Consider the following 20,681-nt stretch of genomic DNA (forward strand, 5'->3'; position numbering starts at 1 on the left):
AAGAAATGTCACTGATACATACACACAAAAGTGTCACCAGTATCATTGTGAAACGTTATTCGTAATTGATTACTAAATTATTTTAAATGTGAGCCCAAGACTTGGTACCAACAACACATAGAATATTATTATTCCTTGGTTTATCAATTATAAGAATGGGTCGCAAGAAGGCCCTGTAGTGTCTCACAGCTAGTGAACCGGATTCGAATCTGTTCTTTTCCGCAAATCAGTGGGATCGAATACCCGTCCCACCAAATACGCTCGCCCTTTCAGCTGTGTGGGCGTTGTTACGTAACGGTCAACATAACTATTATTTTGTAAAATGCAGTCCAAGAGTTGGCAGTGGACGGTGATGACTAGTTGATTTCCCTCTAGTCTTTCACTGCTAAATTAGGGACGGCTAGCGCAGATAGCCCTTGTGTAGTTCTGTGCGAAATTTACAACGATCCAAACTACGTTTCCACAAGTCCCCCGCTGGTGCAGTGGTAAATCTACGGAGTTAAAGCCCTAAAATCAGGGGTTTGACTCCCCTCAGTGGACTCAGCAGATAGCCCTCTGTGGCTTTGCTATAAATAAACAAACACGTTACCACAAAATATTTCCTGCATCATAAGTTCAGGGTGCGTTAAAATATCAAATTTCTGGAGAGGAACTACACCTTTGATTAGTTTTAAACATCTCATGACTAAATTTAGTTTCGAATCTCAAGAAGAATACAATTTTTTTTTCATGCTCAAAAATGTTGAAAAACTTTCCATCATTCACATGGCAGGTGTCTGTTATAAAGCATTTTTATAGAGACAAAGGCCTTTCTATTGAAAGGCCTTCGTTTTTTGCATGGGTAATTTCATTCATGTATTTATTAATACCACACGAACAAATGAACTGTGAGCTTATTAGGCAAACTTTTGTGATTTTACAGTAATACTTTATTTCATGTGCACATAGATACAAGTGCTTGAGTACATGTTAATCATTTATTTCACATTGAACTACATATATGAACCAGTTTTACAATCTTAACAAATTATTTCAAGAATTTTAAAGAACTCAGAGAAGACACTCAAGTTGAATTAATTACAATAAAACTAACATATAGATATTGGATGACTTAAATTAAACATTAAAACTTTAAATTAGAGCTATTCGATGGCAATCCGGTGACTATTGAAAACTAAACATGGTGATATAATACAGGCTGCAGTGTACCACTATATCTAATGATATTCTAATCACGTGACCAGAAAAACGAACCTAAACTACAACAATGACCTCTGACCCAAAATTGTTTTTAAGTGTAATAATTACAATGAACTTGGAACTATAGAATGGGCTATAGGATTTAGAATTAAAGGTTTGAATCACACGAGTTATACATTTTTAGATAGAGAACACTTATATAACATTGAATATCGCCTACTTATTATCCGTTATCTTGTAATTATATAGATTCATAAATAAACAAGTAGACTGTTCTCGGTTACCGTCAGCAAAGATAAACTAAACTGTAATTCGTACAAAACTACCAAAATTTTACAAAGTCGCTTAAAGACGGGCTAGAGGGTCCTCTTGTTTATTAAAGACGTGCTAGGTTTTTATTTCTAGTATTATGTTTGTAAATTATGCTGAGAGTTTGAAAAGCCGCAAGGTAGTATCGGGTATTATACGTTAACAGTTACGTATTTAAACATTTTAGCTGATAAAAAACAAACCTACAATTACATGTCGGTATGTAGCAAGTAAAAATAATTTATGTAGATTTAAAAAGCTTTTGCAGTTGGTTATTATTGCATGAAATTCTGCTTTATAAAAAAAAACAGGTTTCTATTATTGATATCAATAAAATATACATTAACATATATATGTATATATCTATGTATTAGTGAGATTAAATAATTACATCCAAATGAAGTTAAATAAATAAATAAAATCATGAGGAAGGACTGCGTTAAAAACAGAAAATCTCAACCTCTGATTAATTGTATTATAACTATAAATTTTCAGGCCATAAACAAAACACATTAACATGAAATAAAATATGTTGTATTCCCGGTTGATGTCTTCAAGCCACTTCCCTTGGCTGTGGTTTGACTAGACAGTAGTTAGGGACAGTGGGAATCTCGTTAATTCATTCATGCGCGTCACTAATCAGATGACGAGGTATTTGACTACCTTAAGAGAGTAATCGTTAATCTACCGTATTTTATTCCATGTTAATGTGTTTTGTTTATGGGTTGAAAATTTATGGTTACAATATATATGTATATATATATATATAGTGTAAGTACATGTAGCCAGCCTAGTAGTGTTTTGCTAAATAATATACAATTAAACCCCAAATTTTATCTATATCCTAACGCTTATTTTTTACCTCTTCTGATACATTTACATATTTCACGGTCTACGTACAAAACACGTCTCTCTCTAAATTTAACAATAGGATTGTTTTTGTTGTTTTAAATTAAGCACAAAGCTACACTGTGCTGTGCCCACTATGGGTATCGAAACCCCGTTTTTAGCGTTGTAAGTCCTCAAACATTCCGCTGAGCCACTGGGGGCTAACAATAGAAATAACATTATTTCACTAAAATTTAAATATGTTAACTAATGTTCCTAGAGTTTAAAGATAGTTTAAGAAATTGGCACTTTCATAAAGAAAATTTTAAAGAAATATTAATGACGTCTGCTACGTTAGAAGCCAAATAATTTTAACAATTTAATTATTAATTATGATTACTAATTTCACCGGTATTAAAATTTACCTGAAGCATTTTATCATGCTTATTAGCCTCCCTCTCCTACTGTGTGTCAACGGTAAGTTTACGAACTAGCAATACTAAAATCAGAGATCTGACTCCCTCCTGTAGACATGACGTAGGTGCAGCTTTGCGCTAAACCAAGCACAAGAATTTATAGAACAAAACAACTGCCCTCTGTATTCAAAAATAAATAAAGGCGATTTTTAATATTTACATAATACAATTTTATACAGATCTGATGTTACGAATTAAAGATAAATATATTACAAAATGTCAAATTCGATCATGCACGGATGACACTCTGTCAGTGGAGAATTTAAGGTTGTGCGAGCCCAGGGGCTAATAATTTTTGTGAGCTTTGCATTCCATGTAATTTTACATAGAATAAAATTAACAATGGACCCCTATTAAGACCATGGGCCCTGAAGCTGAGCCCTCTCTAGTCCCTACCTAAATACGCCAGTGAAAGAAATGTTTATGAATTTTTCACCTTCTATTGTACGTTTTGGAATTTTTGAATATTATAATTCGAATAATGATGTAAGTATTGTACATATGAACAATGACTTAACTGGTGTTAGATAACCGATACCAATCATACATGTATGGCTTTCAACTTCAGTTTATTCATGAAAGAAAAAAGTTTTAGTTCATTCAATAACTCATTTAATTTATAGCATCAAAGGAGTTGTAATGTGATGAAGATATATAAATATAATGTACAGTTTCATCAAAATTATTAAGAATCATATTTTTGTTTATTTCCAAACAAACGGCTCGTTTCCTTAAGTAATAAACATATCTGCGAAAACACGTTAAACTAATCCCACTCCTGTGACCCTTTTTGAATCAAATCATTATTTATTTACTTAAGGCTCAGGATGCTCACCGATAAAAAAGGGGTGTCAGAAGGAAAGCAAACACATGACACACTTTTAGCCACACATTTCTGCATCGCTCGTTAACCGATATATATGTGTTTAACATCAAAACAACTGACCAACGATGAAATAACAAGTAAAACGAGATTTTAACATCTCAAACCATAATGATAACAGGCGAGATCGGTAACAAACAAGTCACTTATATAACAGCATGTAAAATCACGCCTATCATCTCTAAATTAAGACTTTTAAAAATGTTCCAGGTGACTCAACAGCACTTCTGAGGGCTTAGAATGCTAAAATAAGGTTTATTAGACACTTGCCGTGGACACAGTATAGACAGCTCATTGTATAGTCCTCAAACATACCGCCCAGAACAAGTATTAAAAAGTGTTTAAGAGCTTAAAAGGATGTCAACTGTTTATAGACTTATAATATTAAAATAAGGTGTCCGATTCCTGACAGCAGACTGCGCAGACAGCCCATTTTGGAGCGTGGCTCTTAAAAAAGGCCAACAACGAAACTAAATAATTTATTTTTAAAGGTTTACTTTCAGATTCCGTTTTTTATTATTGTAATATGTAAAAAGAGTGTAATTTGAATCTATGTTCACGTAGAAAATCCACAATCATATATATATATATAATATTCGTTTTCCACGTGGCTGTTCATATCACGTGTACTTGCAATCTTAATGGTTAACGTGATTTATGTTTCCAATATAAGCATATTGAACTAACGACATCTATTCTTCCTTTAGATTTTTTAACAATGACGCGGAAATTCAGTAAGTACTTGAAAAAAATAATGCACAGAGAAGCAAATATAATTCGTTATATAACATAATTTTACGACTTTTAAACTGTAGTTTCAACCAATTAATATTCTTTTATCATTGATAATTATCAAATATAATCAAATACTTTCCATTGATAAGTATTGTAAACGCTATAGTGTAATAAACGAAAGCAATGGATCATTAATTAGTGGTCACTAAACATCTATGATGTCCATAAATAACTGAATATAAGCTACATCATAATTCTTTTGGATTGTATTTCCACATCGGGGAAAAAAAATCTGACACAACTGATTACATTATTAGAATTAAGCGAAAAGCACTGAAGAAATGATACGTATTTTTGTAACACCATACAAAATAATTTAATATGTGCCTGTTTGAATACATCAATACATACAAATACGTATATAAAGCACGCTCACGATGAATTTTATGGAAATAGTCATCAAAGAGAAAGATAGGTTATACAAATTGAAACAAATACTGCATCATTTCGAAAGCATGAAAACTGCTTTTAAACACATACAAAATACTGAAGTATTATATTGTTATCACTATAAGAATACCATACCTCAAGTGTTAACAACAGGAACACAAGGGTTTCTAACTCAGAAGATCAGATTTCTACCATACATCGAGAAAAGCTTAAACCTTTAGCCATATTTTATTTTACCCGAGATAATGTACTTCACAAAAGAAAGAAATTTAAAAATTCGACTTTTCGTTATTTCGTTGACCTGAGTTTGTGTTATTGCTTTGTTTAATTATTCAGCATTCAAACACAACTAGCTAGCGCCTCCATACCAATGTTGCATACTGTTAACTGACAGATAGAGGAATAAATACATTCATAAATCGGTTAAATCCACTCGTGATTCTCTCTCGCGTGAGTAAAAGCTTTAAGACTCTTTGGCTCATAGTGAAAGGCCTAAGCACGCATATTAAAACTCGTTCCAAAGTATTTCACACACATGTTTATAACTCGAACTTTCAATTTGTATTCATAATTTCAAACATGTTTTCGTCACCTATCCTTCAGTTGTGCATTAATTCTATTTTTATTTCTTCGTTTCAAAATGTTCCGGTTCGAGCGTGACCTAGAGGTCAGTGCGTGTCAAACTGTGAATATTCGTATTTATATATGATCCAGGCACACTACCAAGCTAACCACGCCCGGCCCTGATGTATGGAATCATAGTTGTACGTTCTTTCGTGAAATATAGTTTTCATATGGTTAAATCTTGAAGAATCGTTTACAAATAAGGTTGTTCTTCGTAACTGGTGTTTATTTTAACATTAATCTTGTAACAAAATTCGTTTCATAAATATAAAGTTAAAAAAAAAGATTTGAATATTGTTGTAATTTTAAAAAAGGGCAAACAAATTGTCTGCCGTAATAACTAACTATATTATATGTAAGAAAGTTTCATTGTTACGTCACTGATGGTACAACATTTGTTTGTTTTTTTCAACACTAACGAAAATAGTGTTAATTCATCAACAATAAATTTCAATCATATGCCTTTGTTATTGCAGTCTGCGTTGGTTTAGGTTTTGGTTTACTGCATGAAACGTCATTACTGACAACTCCAACGAATAAATACAACGTCTTATAAGACATATAAAAGACAAATTGCTTGTTGACTGATACATTAAGATTTTGTGCTCACATATTTTTTATAAAATATTTAAGCTCAATGACTGCCAAAATATCTAAAGCGTGTTTTAAAATGTCCAAGAAATGCTAAAAAGAAATGTAGTAAAGACCATCATCAGTCTTTACTTATAACACTAAACAAATCAACCACTTTCTGAATGTCGCTGAATTTATATTTCGTGCATTTCTGAATATGTCTGCAATTGTTTCACATGTTTATATAATTTATAAATAGAGTTCCTGTGCTCAGGATGGGAAGTATTTGAAATCACGATATCGCTATTATGACATGGTGATGCCCTGGTGTTTCGAAAGAGAATTATTTCTGAAACATTTCAATCAACCTTAATAATTTAGAAATTTTAGTAATAAAAGGAAACAAACTAAACAAAACAATTTCACTGTACTTATTTGGCTTAAGGTGTTAAGGTGTTAGTTGGTAGAAATGTGTAAATAACTTAACAGCGTAATCTCAGAGAGCAGGAGTCACATACTATAAAGACCACAAACTGTATACGATAAATAATATGGAAAAACTCGAACGATTTACAGGGTTGGCTGCTGGTCTCTAAGGGCTGAATTGGATGTAATGGTACATAATTTCTCTCTGAACGTAAGAAAATCGTCAGCTTTCTTCTCCAGAGTCCGGATCGTCTACATTGGTTGCTTGGTTGATACCTCGAATATGAACATACTGTACCGTTTTCTTTTCGTCCGCTGTTGTCGCATCCTGCCACCAGGGATGAGCAAACAAGCTTTCCACTTCTTCAAGGCGTTTTCCTCTGGTTTCTGGCAGCATTAGAAAAAAGTATATCCAAGCCAGGACAGCAACACTCATGTAAAGCCAGAATATTCCTAAATAATTTAGTAAATATATCTTAGAACTTGTATCTTGGTAATATAATAAAAAATTAGGAAGATAAGAGAATTATACGTGCTAAATAAGATAAGTGTAAAAGTAAATCCCTGTAATGAGAGAGAACTAATGATTTCACAAGATCTTTTATACACTTCCGGTGTTTTAAACTAATTGTTTAAAATATTAACACGTCACAAACTCTTTTATAGATTTGTCTAAAAGTTTTTCGAAACGCATTTTCTAAAATACAGACCTCACATATAACTTGTGTTGTTCGCTTACATTATGAAACAGGAATATCGTTCTAGGTTTAGGCTTAGTAATAAAACTTCATCGAATCTGCTCGGGAATCATATAAAATTAGTAGAGCGTTGACCATATTTGGCTCTTAAAAGATATAAAAATGGTCTGTATGTATCATTTCGGGCATAAAAACGAGAAATAATATTCCACACAATTCCACCAAGTTTAACTGAGTTGTAGAACAAAAATATTGTGAAAAATCGGTTCCCGTATTAAGACAAAGTGTTTGTTTTTTGGATTTTCGTGACCTTGCTCTGAACCGTAACCCTTCAAAAACTACTCACTTCCAAGTTGGGTCACAGTCCAAGTGTATATGAACTTTCGTTCAAATTCATTGAGTCGTTTTCGAGAAATCGTGTTGACAAACACCTACATAGACAGTTGGTGGAAACATGGCTTCCGTCACCTTCGGCACCGGAGTTAGCAATCCTTTCCATGAACGGCGAAAATTCTTAATAATTGAAAAATATTTGTTTTTATGTTTTTTATTGGTATGGTTTTCATTAAGGACAAAGCTATAGAATGGGTTATCGGTGCTATGCTCACTGTGGGTTCCGAAACTGGAATTTTATTATCGTCATGTTTGGTTTGGATTTCGCGCAAAGCTACTCAAGGGCTATCTGCGCTAGTTGTACCTAATTGAGCAGTGTAAGACTAGAAGGAAGGCAGCTAGTCATCACCATCCACCGCCAACTTTTGGGCTACTCTTTTAAAAACGAATAGTAGGATTGACCCTCACATTATAACACCCCCACGGCTGGAAGGGCGAACATTTTTTGTCTGGATGTATCGTAAGGTGTGAGAAATATTGCAAAGCAACCAAGAAACATTTACAAATGGATGATTATAAATCGCATGCATATTATTTCAGACCACAATAGGGCTAATTAAGTCCAACATTGTAACAACCAACGTCTTATAATTACACAATAAATCAACGTAATATAGATATATGTTACCAAAAGTAGCTTACCGTACTTATTTAATATTTCGGCAACGCTTGGGAACAACATAAAAACCACAATATTGCTTAGCCAGTTCACGGATGTCGTTGTGGCACAAGAGGTGCTTCTGGCCCAAAAGGGGTAAATCTCCGAGTTCACTGTCCAGGGCATAGAACCCATACCTGAAAAATATTTATTTAATACATAGTTTATTACATCACTAACAGCTTATGACAGTGTAAATCAGGCTTACGTAAACACAAGAATCTGGATATGCAAAATGCAAGGCATGTCACGTAATGTGTAAATACGTATCGCTGTTTAGGTGTGAACTATAATTTTCTCTGTATCTGAGATAGTAACTGACGCAGCTGTTTGAATTCACCCAAAACTGTGAATTTTGACCAATATAGTTGAGAAGTTTAAGTTTCTCTTGGTCTCGACTGACCATACAGTTTTCGTTGCTGCACATGAGTCAGTATACCTAGTAAGTCAAACCTGTAAAATAATTATGACCAAATAACCATACTGAAAAGTAGCACTTACAGGGCCGTGCATGATGTAGTAGCTAGTGTGTATCGGAAGCTACAAAAATAGCACTCGTAGAATGCCACTGAACATGCTCTGCACGTTCAGCTTCATGTGCGTTATAAAAATGGCAGTCAATCCCGTTATTAGGTTAAGAGTGGCTGGTTGGACATTTCTGGTACTCACGTGTTTCCCCTGTGATATCCTAAGTCTTCTACCTTGTTTAGGTACCGAGAATTTTTCAAATTTTTACCTAATCTAGTTTCTGTTCAGTTTTTAGCATGGATACGAGGTCCAAATGTTGTTGACATTGCCTTATTCTAGTTTTCGTTTTCTCTAGAAGATCACTTCTTTTGCTCAAGAGGATACTGTAATAGGCTACAGTATCCAGGCTGAAAAGAACAACGACTGTAATATTCTTTGCTAGACGATGTGACGTTTTCCGAATGTTACAACTGATCAATTCTGTGAGAGAACAAAAGTCACGAAGAGAAACTTTCGATTGGAAAAGGAAACAGAATCAATTCGTGATGACGACAAACACACTTGAAGTAAAATATGTATTCCAAAGATGACTGGTTCTTTATTAACCAGAAGATGACCAAAGAAAGTCGAAACGTTTTCCTGTATTTTATTTTAATTAAAGTTTTAATACCCATACCAGCTGTTTTTAGAATACAAACTGAATTAACCTGTTCAATTCAGAAGTATTTTCTTAGCACAGTTTCTACCTGGAGAGCGACTAGTAAAGGCCTACTTTAGAGTCATCGTTTGAAAGTCCATCAGAAGTCTGACCTGAGAGAGAGATAGCTGTGGAACTAATCACAGTTCGATAGAAGCGACTATCTTTTTGTATGTATAAAACTATGTTTGTTGCATAATAAATTATGAGTTTTGTTGAACTTGCCCCCCCCCCTTATTATTTCACACGCATCTTGAAAAGAAGCGAACGAAAGAAATACTGGATTATCTGAGTTTCTACAAATCACCACAGAAAAAGTAGTTAAAGAAAGTTAACAAGCTACATTGTGGAAAGAAAGGAAAGATCATATTTAGGGTGATTACGTTTCAAAAGTTTGTTTGTTTTTTGAATTTCGCGCAAAGCTACTCTAGGGCTATCTGCGCTAGCCGTCCCTAATTTAGCAGTGTAAGACTAGAAGGAAGGCAGCTAGTCATCACCACCCACCGCCAACTCTTGGGCTACTCTTTTACCAACAAATAGTGGGATTTACCTACACATTATAACGTCCCCGTGGCTGAGAGGGCGAGCATGTTTAGTGCAACAGGGATTCGAACCCGCGACCCTCGGATTACTATTCGAGTGTTTTAACCACCTGGCCATGCCGGGTCCCTTCTATCAAATTTTTCCAACTTTTTTAAACAAAAAAGATAACTTTGTATTTTCCAATGTTGATTTATACAAGGTACTGTTAAACCCACCACAATACTTGAAAAATCTTATATCCTCTTTTGAAGTAACTCATAGTTCGTGTCATTACAGCCGGCTGCATGTGTATTATTTACTTTCTTGTGGATAAAACTCCATCCATTCAATGGCTGTTCGTGCTCCGCCCATTACAAGTATCGAAACTCGGTTTATAGCGTTGTATGTTCGCAAGCGCACCGCAGTGCCACTGTGGTACATATGAAAGTATAATTTCATTTTCTAAGAAAGAAAACCATTAATTGGCAATCTGTAAATGAAACTTTCACCTCTACTTTTGACACAGTTCTGTGCAACGGCTATGTTTTACTTCTGTATATATCGTCAATGATCGAAGTTTCGAACCAGCAACCCTTTATATGGAAGGAACTGTTGGATTACAACCTGCATAACTCGTGTAAGCTCCATAAACACAAGTCTTAGTATATCTATATCTTAGTATATCTATAATGCAACATTTATGATTATTGAATTTTGTTCTTGTATATATGTATACATTATAAGCACGTGTTTCGTTCCTGAAGAAAAGTCAGATATATTTCTTGTTTTGGTTTTCAAGTGCGAAGCGCAAAAATCTACTGAAACAGTAACTTATTCTAGTATTTGAAAATAGAGTGAGTAGAGACAAAAGTTGTTTTTGATGTCGGTGTTTTCGAAATTAAATTTCAACTTAATTTTGGCACTTTTCTTCTCGTGATAAAACTTAACCCAATTTAAGTTTTACTTTTATATTCTCGTTTGCAGTAACCTTAGTAAAAACGTCATCAAATTCTATTAGAAATATATATAATCATTTGATAGGAGTTCGAATTGTTTGTTTGTTTGTTTGGAATTTCGCACAAAGCTACTCGAGGGCTATCTGCATTAGCCGTCCCTAACTTAGCAGTGTAAGACTAGAGGGAAGGCAGCTAGTCATCACCACCCACCGCCAACTCTTGGGCTACTCTTTTACCAACGAATAGTGGGATTGACCGTAACATTATAACGCCCTCATGGTTGAAAAGGCGAGCATGTTTAGTGTAACGGGGATTCGAACCCGCGACCCTCAGATTACGAGTCGCACGCCTTACGCGCTTGGCCATGCCAGGCCCCCTAATTTAGCAGTATAAGACTAGAGGGAAGGCAGCTAGTCATTACCACCCACCGTCAATTCTTGGGCTGCACATTTAACAGCGAATAGTGAGATTGAACGTCACATTATAACGCCCCCACGGCTGAAATGGCGAGCATGTTTGGTGCGACAGAGACTCGAACCAAATTACGAGTCGAACGCCTCAAGCTACCTGGTCATGCCAGGCCTTTTTATTTAAATGTTATAAACCTTTTAAATAAAAAAGATAATTTGCTCTTTGGTTTTTAATTTTTATTTTATTTTCACTATTTACATATGTAATACCTTTAATTAAACGATAGTATAGAAAGGTTTTAAAAAATATTTAAATTTATGATTGTATATGGTGACCAAATATTTAAAATAAACTGCAAAAATGACTGACAAATTGCATCATCCATTGAAATATATGCAATAAACAATTAGACCCAGCACAAACTTAAATAATTTACAACTATTATATTTACTAACGAAATAAGTTGTTTTATTTTTCTGGATCGTAAAAGCCAGATTTTTTTTTTTTTTTCACAACTAATTCCACTAAGTATTTCAAAAGTACCTTTCGTGAAATATGTTAATTTTCAAAACGGTCCCTAGAATCAAATGCAATAAATTGTCGATAGATGGCAAGAATATGCATGGCATTGATTAAAAATAATTAAAATTTCGAGATCACTGTATTGCATCGTACTTTTTAACTGACCACTTACCAGGGGAAAAACAAAGTAAATAAAGTATAAGACCAACAAGAATCAGCCATGAATAATCTGATGGACACCAATGGTAAGACCAAATCAATGGATTTTCTAACAATGAACTGTTGCATTGACCAGTGACAGATACATCGGGTTTGTCTAAATCAGTCAACAGACAACTTCCATTGGACGGTCCGGATGGCAGGTCCAAAAAACAGTAACCACAATAAGGATTGTTAACACACTGCGAACAGGAACTATGAAAAAGCAAAGATAAAACATTTCAATGTTTCATGGTTCAGAAGAAAAAGTTAGAAAATTCGATGTTCTTTCAAATATTTTTAATATAGAGGTACATCAAATGTTTTGAGGTTTTGTTGATATTTTATTAATATTTTGTTATATCCAAGTAAAAATAAATTTAAAGCGTCGCCTTTGTAGGATATCAGTAAAGCGTGTTCCAAGGTAACTTAAAACTCGTTTCCTGTATGTTTTTATACCTCTGGAACCAACAAAAAGTCCGTTAACAGCATGTGTATTTTAAATGGTTTTGTAATTATTTGTGTTTAAAACGTGTGTTATTCAAACGAAACATAGTATTAAAATTATATATTAATCCCTTCTGTATCAAGTTTAACAGGATGATATTAAAAAGGCAGTTATATATTTCGTTTTTCTGTAATAATACAATTTGAGATTCAATCCCTGCAAAGATTACAATGAGTTAAGCCGTTTGCTTATAAAACTACCCGCTTTGCGAGTAGGTTTTTATACCTGATGATGATAGTGTAAAACAAGAGAAACGTGTAGGTTTTTATACCTGATGATGATAGTGTAAAACTAGAGAAAAGTGTAGGTTTTTATACCTGATGATGATAGAGTAAAACTAGAGAAAACTGTAGGTTTTTATACCTGATGATGATAGAGTAAAACTAGAGAAAACTGTAGGTTTTTATACCTGATGATGATAGCGTTAACCTAGAGAAACGTGTAGGTTTTTATACCTGATGATGATAGTGTAAAACTAGAGAAACGTGTAGGTTTTTATACCTGATGATGATAGTGTAAAACTAGAGAAAAGTGTAGGTTTTTATACCTGATGATGATAGAGTAAAACTAGAGAAAAGTGTAAGTTTTTATACCTGATGATGATAGAGTAAAACTAGAGAAAAGTGTAGGTTTTTATACCTGATTATGATAGCGTTAACCTAAAGAAACATGTAGGTTTTTATACCTGATGATGATAGTGTAAAACTAGAGAAAAGTGTAGGTTTTTATACCTGATGATGATAGTGTAAAACTAGAGAAACGTGTAGGTTTTTATACCTGATGATGATAGAGTAAAACTAGAGAAAACTGTAGGTTTTTATACCTGATGATGATAGAGTAAAACTAGAGAAAACTGTAGGTTTTTATACCTGATGATGATAGCGTTAACCTAGAGAAACGTGTAGGTTTTTATACCTGATGATGATAGTGTAAAACTAGAGAAACGTGTAGGTTTTTATACCTGATGATGATAGTGTAAAACTAGAGAAAAGTGTAGGTTTTTATACCTGATGATGATAGAGTAAAACTAGAGAAAAGTGTAGGTTTTATACCTGATGATGATAGAGTAAAACTAGAGAAAAGTGTAGGTTTTTATACCTGATTATGATAGTGTAAAACTAGAGAAAAGTGTAGGTTTTTATACCTGATGATGATAGTGTAAAACAAGAGAAAAGTGTAGGTTTTTATACCTGATGATGATAGAGTAAAACTAGAGAAAAGTGTAGGTTTTTATACTTGATGATGATAGAGTAAAACTAGAGAAAAGTGTAGGTTTTTATACCTGATGATGATAGAGTAAAACTAGAGAAAAGTGTAGGTTTTTATACCTAAATATGATAGCGTTAACCTAGAGAAACATGTAGGTTTTTATACCTGATGATGATAGTGTAAAACTAGAGAAAAGTGTAGGTTTTTATACCTGATGATGACAGTGTAAAACTAGAGAAAAGTGTAAGTTTTTATACCTGATGATGATAGAGTAAAACTAGAGAAAAGTGTAGGTTTTTATACCTGATTATGATAGCGTTAACCTAGAGAAACATGTAGGTTTTTATACCTGATGATGATAGTGTAAAACTAGAGAAAAGTGCAGGTTTTTATACCTGATGATGATAGTGTAAAACTAGAGAAAAGTGTAGGTTTTTATACCTGATGATGATAGAGTAAAACTGGAGAAAAGTGTAGGTTTTTATACCTGATGATGACAGAGTAAAACTAAAGAAAAGTGTAAGTTTTTATACCTGATGATGATAGCGTTAACCTAGAGAAACATGTAGGTTTTATACCTGATGATGATAGTGTAAAACTAGAGAAAAGTGTAGGTTTTTATACCTGATGATGACAGTGTAAAACTAGAGAAAAGTGTAGGTTTTTATACCTAATGATGATAGAGTAAAACTAGAGAAAAGTGTAGGTTTTATACCTGATGATGATAGAGTAAAACTAGAGAAAAGTGTAGGTTTTTATACCTGATTATGATAACGTTAACCTAGAGAAACATGTAGGTTTTTATACCTGATGATGATAGTGTAAAACTAGAGAAAAGTGTAGGTTTTTATACCTGATGATGATAGTGTAAAACTAGAGAAAAGTGTAGGTTTTTATACCTGATGATGATAGAGTAAAACTAGAGAAAAGTGTAGGTTTTTATACTTGATGATGATAGAGTAAAACTAGAGAAAAGTGTAGGTTTTTATACCTGATGATCATAGAGTAAAACTAGAGAAAAGTGTAGGTTTTTATACCTAAATATGATAGCGTTAACCTAGAGAAACATGTAGGTTTTTATACCTGATGATGATAGTGTAAAACTAGAGAAAAGTCTAGGTTTTTATACCTGATGATGACAGTGTAAAACTAGAGAAAAGTGTAAGTTTTTATACCTGATGATGATAGAGTAAAACTAGAGAAAAGTGTAGGTTTTTATACCTGATTATGATAGCGTTAACCTAGAGAAACATGTAGGTTTTTATACCTGATGATGATAGTGTAAAACTAGAGAAAAGTGCAGGTTTTTATACCTGATGATGATAGTGTAAAACTAGAGAAAAGTGTAGGTTTTTATACCTGATGATGATAGAGTAAAACTAAAGAAAAGTGTAAGTTTTTATACCTGATGATGATAGCGTTAACCTAGAGAAACATGTAGGTTTTATACCTGATGATGATAGTGTAAAACTAGAGAAAAGTGTAGGTTTTTATACCTGATGATGACAGTGTAAAACTAGAGAAAAGTGTAGGTTTTTATACCTGATGATGATAGAGTAAAACTAGAGAAAAGTGTAGGTTTTTATACCTGATGATGATAGCGTTAACCTAAAGAAACATGCAGGTTTTTATACCTGATGATGATAGTGTAAAACTAGAGAAACGGGTAGGTTTTTATACCTGATGATGATAGTGTAAAACTAGGGAAAAGTGTAGGTTTTTATACCTGATGATGTAGAGTAAAACTAGAGAAAAGTGTAGGTTTTTATACCTGATTATGATAGCGTTAACCTAGAGAAACATGTAGGTTTTTATACCTGATGAAGATAGTGTAAAACTAGAGAAACGTGTAGGTTTTTATACCTGATGATGACAGTGTAAAACTAGAGAAAAGTGTAGGTTTTTATACCTGATGATGATAGAGTAAAACTAGAGAAAAGTGTAGGTTTTTATACCTGATGATGATAGAGTAAAACTAGAGAAAAGTGTAGGTTTTTATACCTGATTATGATAGCGTTAACCTAGAGAAACATGTAGGTTTTTATACCTGATGATGATAGTGTAAAAATAGAGAAAAATGTAGGTTTTATACCTGATGATGATAGTGTAAAACTAGAGAAAAGTGTAGGTTTTTATACCTGATGATGATAGTGTAAAACTAGAGAAAAGTGTAGGTTTTTATACCTGATGATGATAGAGTAAAACTAGAGAAAAGAGTAGGTTTTTATACCTGATTATGATAGCGTTAACCTAGAGAAACATGTAGGTTTTTATACCTGATGATGATAGTGTAAAACTAGAGAAACGTGTAGGTTTTTATACCTGATGATGATAGTGTAAAACTAGAGAAACGTGTAGGTTTTTATACCTTATGATGATAGTGTAAAACTAGAGAAAAGTGTAGGTTTTTATACCTGATGATGATAGTGTAAAATTAGAGAAAAGTGTAGGTTTTTATACCTGATGATGATAGTGTAAAACTAGAGAAAAGTGTAGGTTTTTATACCTGATGATGATAGAGTAAAACTAGAGAAAAGTGTAGGTTTTTATACCTGATGATGATAGAGTAAAACTAGAGAAAAGTGTAGGTTTTTATACCTGATTATGATAGCGTTAACCTAGAGAAACATGTAGGTTTTTATACCTGATGATGATAGTGTAAAAATAGAGAAAAATGTAGGTTTTATACCTGATGATGATAGTGTAAAACTAGAGAAAAGTGTAGGTTTTTATACCTGATGATGATAGTGTAAAACTAGAGAAAAGTGTAGGTTTTTATACCTGATGATGATAGAGTAAAACTAGAGAAAAGAGTAGGTTTTTATACCTGATTATGATAGCGTTAACCTAGAGAAACATGTAGGTTTTTATACCTGATGATGATAGTGTAAAACTAGAGAAACGTGTAGGTTTTTATACCTGATGATGATAGTGTAAAACTAGAGAAACGTGTAGGTTTTTATACCTTATGATGATAGTGTAAAACTAGAGAAAAGTGTAGGTTTTTATACCTGATGATGATAGTGTAAAATTAGAGAAAAGTGTAGGTTTTTATACCTGATGATGATAGTGTAAAACTAGAGAAAAGTGTAGGTTTTTATACCTGATGATGATAGAGTAAAACTAGAGAAAAGTGTAGGTTTTTATACCTGATGATGATAGCGTTAACCTAGAGAAACATGTAGGTTTTTATACCTGATGATGATAGAGTAAAACTAGAGAAAAGTGTAGGTTTTTATACCTGATGATGATAGTGTAAAACTAGAGAAACGTGTAGGTTTTTATACCTGATGATGATAGTGTAAAACTAGAGAAAAGTGTAGGTTTTTATACCTGATGATGATAGCGTTAACCTAGAGAAACATGTAGGTTTTTATACCTGATGATGATAGAGTAAAACTAGAGAAACGTGTAGGTTTTTATACCTGATGATGATAGTGTAAAACTAGAGAAACGTGTAGGTTTTTATACCTGATGATGATAGCGTTAACCTAGAGAAACATGTAGGTTTTTATACCTGATGATGATAGCGTTAACCTAGAGAAACATGTAGGTTTTTATACCTGATGATGATAGTGTAAAATTAGAGAAAAGTGTAGGTTTTTATACCTGATGATGATAGAGTAAAACTAGAGAAAAGTGTAGGTTTTTATACCTGATGATGATAGTGTAAAACTAGAGAAAAGTGTAGGTTTTTATATCTGATGATGATAGCGTTAACCTAGAGAAACATGTAGGTTTTTATACCTGATGATGATAGAGTAAAACTAGAGAAAAGTGTAGGTTTTTATACCTGATGATGATAGTGTAAAACTAGAGAAAAGTGTAGGTTTTTATATCTGATGATGATAGCGTTAACCTAGAGAAACATGTAGGTTTTTATACCTGATGATGATAGAGTAAAACTAGAGAAAAGTGTAGGTTTTTATACCTGATGATGATAGTGTAAAACTAGAGAAAAGTGTAGGTTTTTATACCTGATGATGATAATGTAAGACTAGAGAAAAGTGTAGGTTTTTATACCTGATGATGATAGTGTAAAACTAGAGAAAAGTGTAGGTTTTTATACCTGATGATGATAATGTAAAATTAGAGAAACGTGTATGTTTTTAATATTGACCGTTGGTCAAATATAAAAAAAAATTTTACTGTGCATTTTAAACTTTGATTGTGTTCTTTTTATAGCCCATTTTAATACACGGTAAAATGCGAATATATTCGGGCAAACAATTAAAAATACTTCAACAAATTATTTGGGCGACTTATCTCGGACAAACATTTTTTTTAACCCGTTGTACGCCTGACGTATCTCTGGCAAATCGCCAAAGGATTTAAAAGTATTTTTTATTTTCCAAAATAAACTTAACAAGGTTTGTTTGTCTTCTTCAGATCCACTGTATGGACTTTTCAAATTATATCATTATAAACCTTTTATGCTATTAAAACGAAAATAAGTCCAGGCAGAAGATAAGTTTTAATATTTTTCACGAACTCAGTTTCGACAAATATCCTCATGCAGGCCTACTCATACTTACATCTGTCGAATTATTATGATTAATTTCTGATTAAAGTATTCTGTTTGCACAGATCAGAACTAAAAACATATCCAGTCTTTATATCATTCTTGTTTATAACAGTTTTCGACTAATTGATTTGTCAGTTATTTTAGAGGTATTTTTTGTCATAACCCCACGAAATTCGGCGAGCTTATGAATTTTAGGTTAATGCTAAGCCTAATTTATTAAGATAATAATGCTAAATAACCTTCATAGTTATAAGTAAGTAACAAAACTAAGAAATAATAAAAATACGCTACATATATACATATATATGTATATATAAACAATTCTTCTAATACTGTCTACGACTAACATTAAAGAAACAATAGAATATTCCAAAAAAATGAAGGAAATTTTCTAAAAAAATGCGGCTGAGCAAAAACATCATATTAAAATACAATTGCTGTTTTCTTTTCTTTGTACTTAGTTTTATCAAACAAAAACAATATTCGCTAACGAAAGTATTTTGTCATCTTGTCCCTACCGTTATAAGTAATTGTTTTTATAAAAAAATTAAAACTTCAAATTGTTTTATTTCTATCAATACATACAGCTTATGAAGGTGCTACTCTCTAAAGCTAATTAATAAACTCAAGCTATTCACCTGTACGAAGAACAAACGGTGTCAGACCCACTGGTGTCATTTATTTGTATCTGTGGGGAGTGGACGTTAGCTAGTTGAAATCCAACTGCCATTATCCCGAGACTGAAGCTTACCCCTGCAAATAACAAGGTTAAGATAATTCTATATAAGGTTCTTTAATATGGTGTTTATTTTCAAGAACGTTTACTTTTTAATGTGATGCAGTTACATCTCAGAGTATCATGTTTAAATTATTATAAGCATATCTAGGCATCTTTCTGTAATGCTTCTAAAGTAAGCGTGTCACTCTAAAACATGAACCAAAACACATTCTAACACTGAACTTAGCAATGGCAAGAAACTAAACTTTTGACCTAAGCTTGTTACGCCAAAACATAAACCAAATACATTCTAACACAGAAGTTAGCAATGGCAAGAAACTAAACTTTTGACCAGAGCATGTTACACCAAAACATGAATCAAACCTTATTCTAACACTGAACTTAACAATGACAAGAAACTAAACTTTAGAAATAAGCGTATTACTCCAAAACATGAACCAAAATACATTCTAACACTTAACGTACCAATGTTTGTTTATTTTTTATTTCGCGCAAAGGTACACGAGGGCTATCTGCGCTAGCCGTCCCTAATTTAGCAGTGTAAGACTAGAGGGAAAGCAGCTACTCATCACCACCCACCGCCAACTCTTAGGCTACTCTTTTACCAACGAATAGTGGGATTGATCGTAACATTATAACGCCCCCAAGGTCGAACGCCTTAACCAACCTGACCATGCTGGGCCTAACGTACCAATGACAAGAAACTAATATTTTGAAGTACATCATTACAAGCGAAACGTTAACAATCTGAAGTAACATTCTGTTATTTGAAGTTAAGACAAGTGAAACGTTATCAATCTGAAGTAACATTCTGTTGTTTGACGTTAAGACAAGTGAAACGTTATCAATCTGAAGTAACATTCTGTTGTTTGACGTTAAGACAAGTGAAACGTTAACAATCTGAAGTAACATTCTGTTGTTTGAAGTTAAGACAAGTGAAACGTTAACAATCTGAAGTAACATTCTGTTCTTTGAAGTTAAGACAAGTGAAACATAATTACATAATCAGATAATCATATACGGTCTTTAATACTCATTATATTACAAAAGTTCAGAATAAAACTCCATGTTTAGGTTTAATTCTGAGTGGGGAACTAGAGTTTATCATGATTTCTAAAGACTCACACGACAAATGATTTTCAGACCAGCGTTTTTAGAGCATAGATAGATGTGCTATACAATCTTGCATTTCAAACTTAAATATTCAGTTCATCACATAACAGACTTGTGTCATTTCAAAATATTTAATTAACGTTATTTCTATATAACCTTAAAACTAGACCCACTTCCGCAGGTTTCCAGAAAGGGTTTCAGGAGTAAATGAAACCAAATTAGGAGTAACGAATATTTATTTTTATTACTAGATTTTTTTTTACGTTCAGGTCATGCTGTGTCATAGCCAACATAATCCTTCTCGTGATTCACGAAATACACACATTTTACGGACGTCACGACAGTACAAATTACAACGTTTAATGCCCTTTATGCGACTTACTAACAGACAACACGCTACTGTATAGTGGTGCGAGTGGTTAAACACATGTGGCCTCTTCAAATGTTCTTCGACCTCCTTTCAGCGAAATAATGTTTAAGCACAAAAACTTGTATTTATTCTTCATTTTTAAGTAAACAGATAAACATTTGATAATTTCGTTAAACAGAAGAAAACAAAA

The 20,681-nt window shown here is 33.1% G+C and overlaps 1 protein-coding gene across 1 annotated transcript in view; it reads right to left on the reverse strand.

Annotated features, from left to right (window-relative positions):
• Positions 1 to 924: 924 nt before the first annotated feature.
• Positions 925 to 20,681, reverse strand: part of LOC143256529 (proton myo-inositol cotransporter-like) — a 139,230-nt gene continuing 119,473 nt past the window's right edge. Inside the window, exons 6-9 of the mRNA XM_076513874.1 lie at positions 18,908 to 19,022; positions 12,002 to 12,243; positions 8,238 to 8,390; positions 925 to 6,957 (exon numbers count right to left, since the gene is read on the reverse strand). Coding sequence (XP_076369989.1) covers positions 6,728 to 6,957; positions 8,238 to 8,390; positions 12,002 to 12,243; positions 18,908 to 19,022 — 740 coding nt within the window. The 3' untranslated portion in view covers positions 925 to 6,727. The remainder of the gene's footprint in view (positions 6,958 to 8,237; positions 8,391 to 12,001; positions 12,244 to 18,907; positions 19,023 to 20,681) is intronic.

This window comes from Tachypleus tridentatus, chromosome 7 (genome assembly GCF_004210375.1).
Source record: "Tachypleus tridentatus isolate NWPU-2018 chromosome 7, ASM421037v1, whole genome shotgun sequence".
In the NCBI taxonomy this organism is placed as follows: Eukaryota; Metazoa; Arthropoda; class Merostomata; order Xiphosura; family Limulidae; genus Tachypleus; species Tachypleus tridentatus.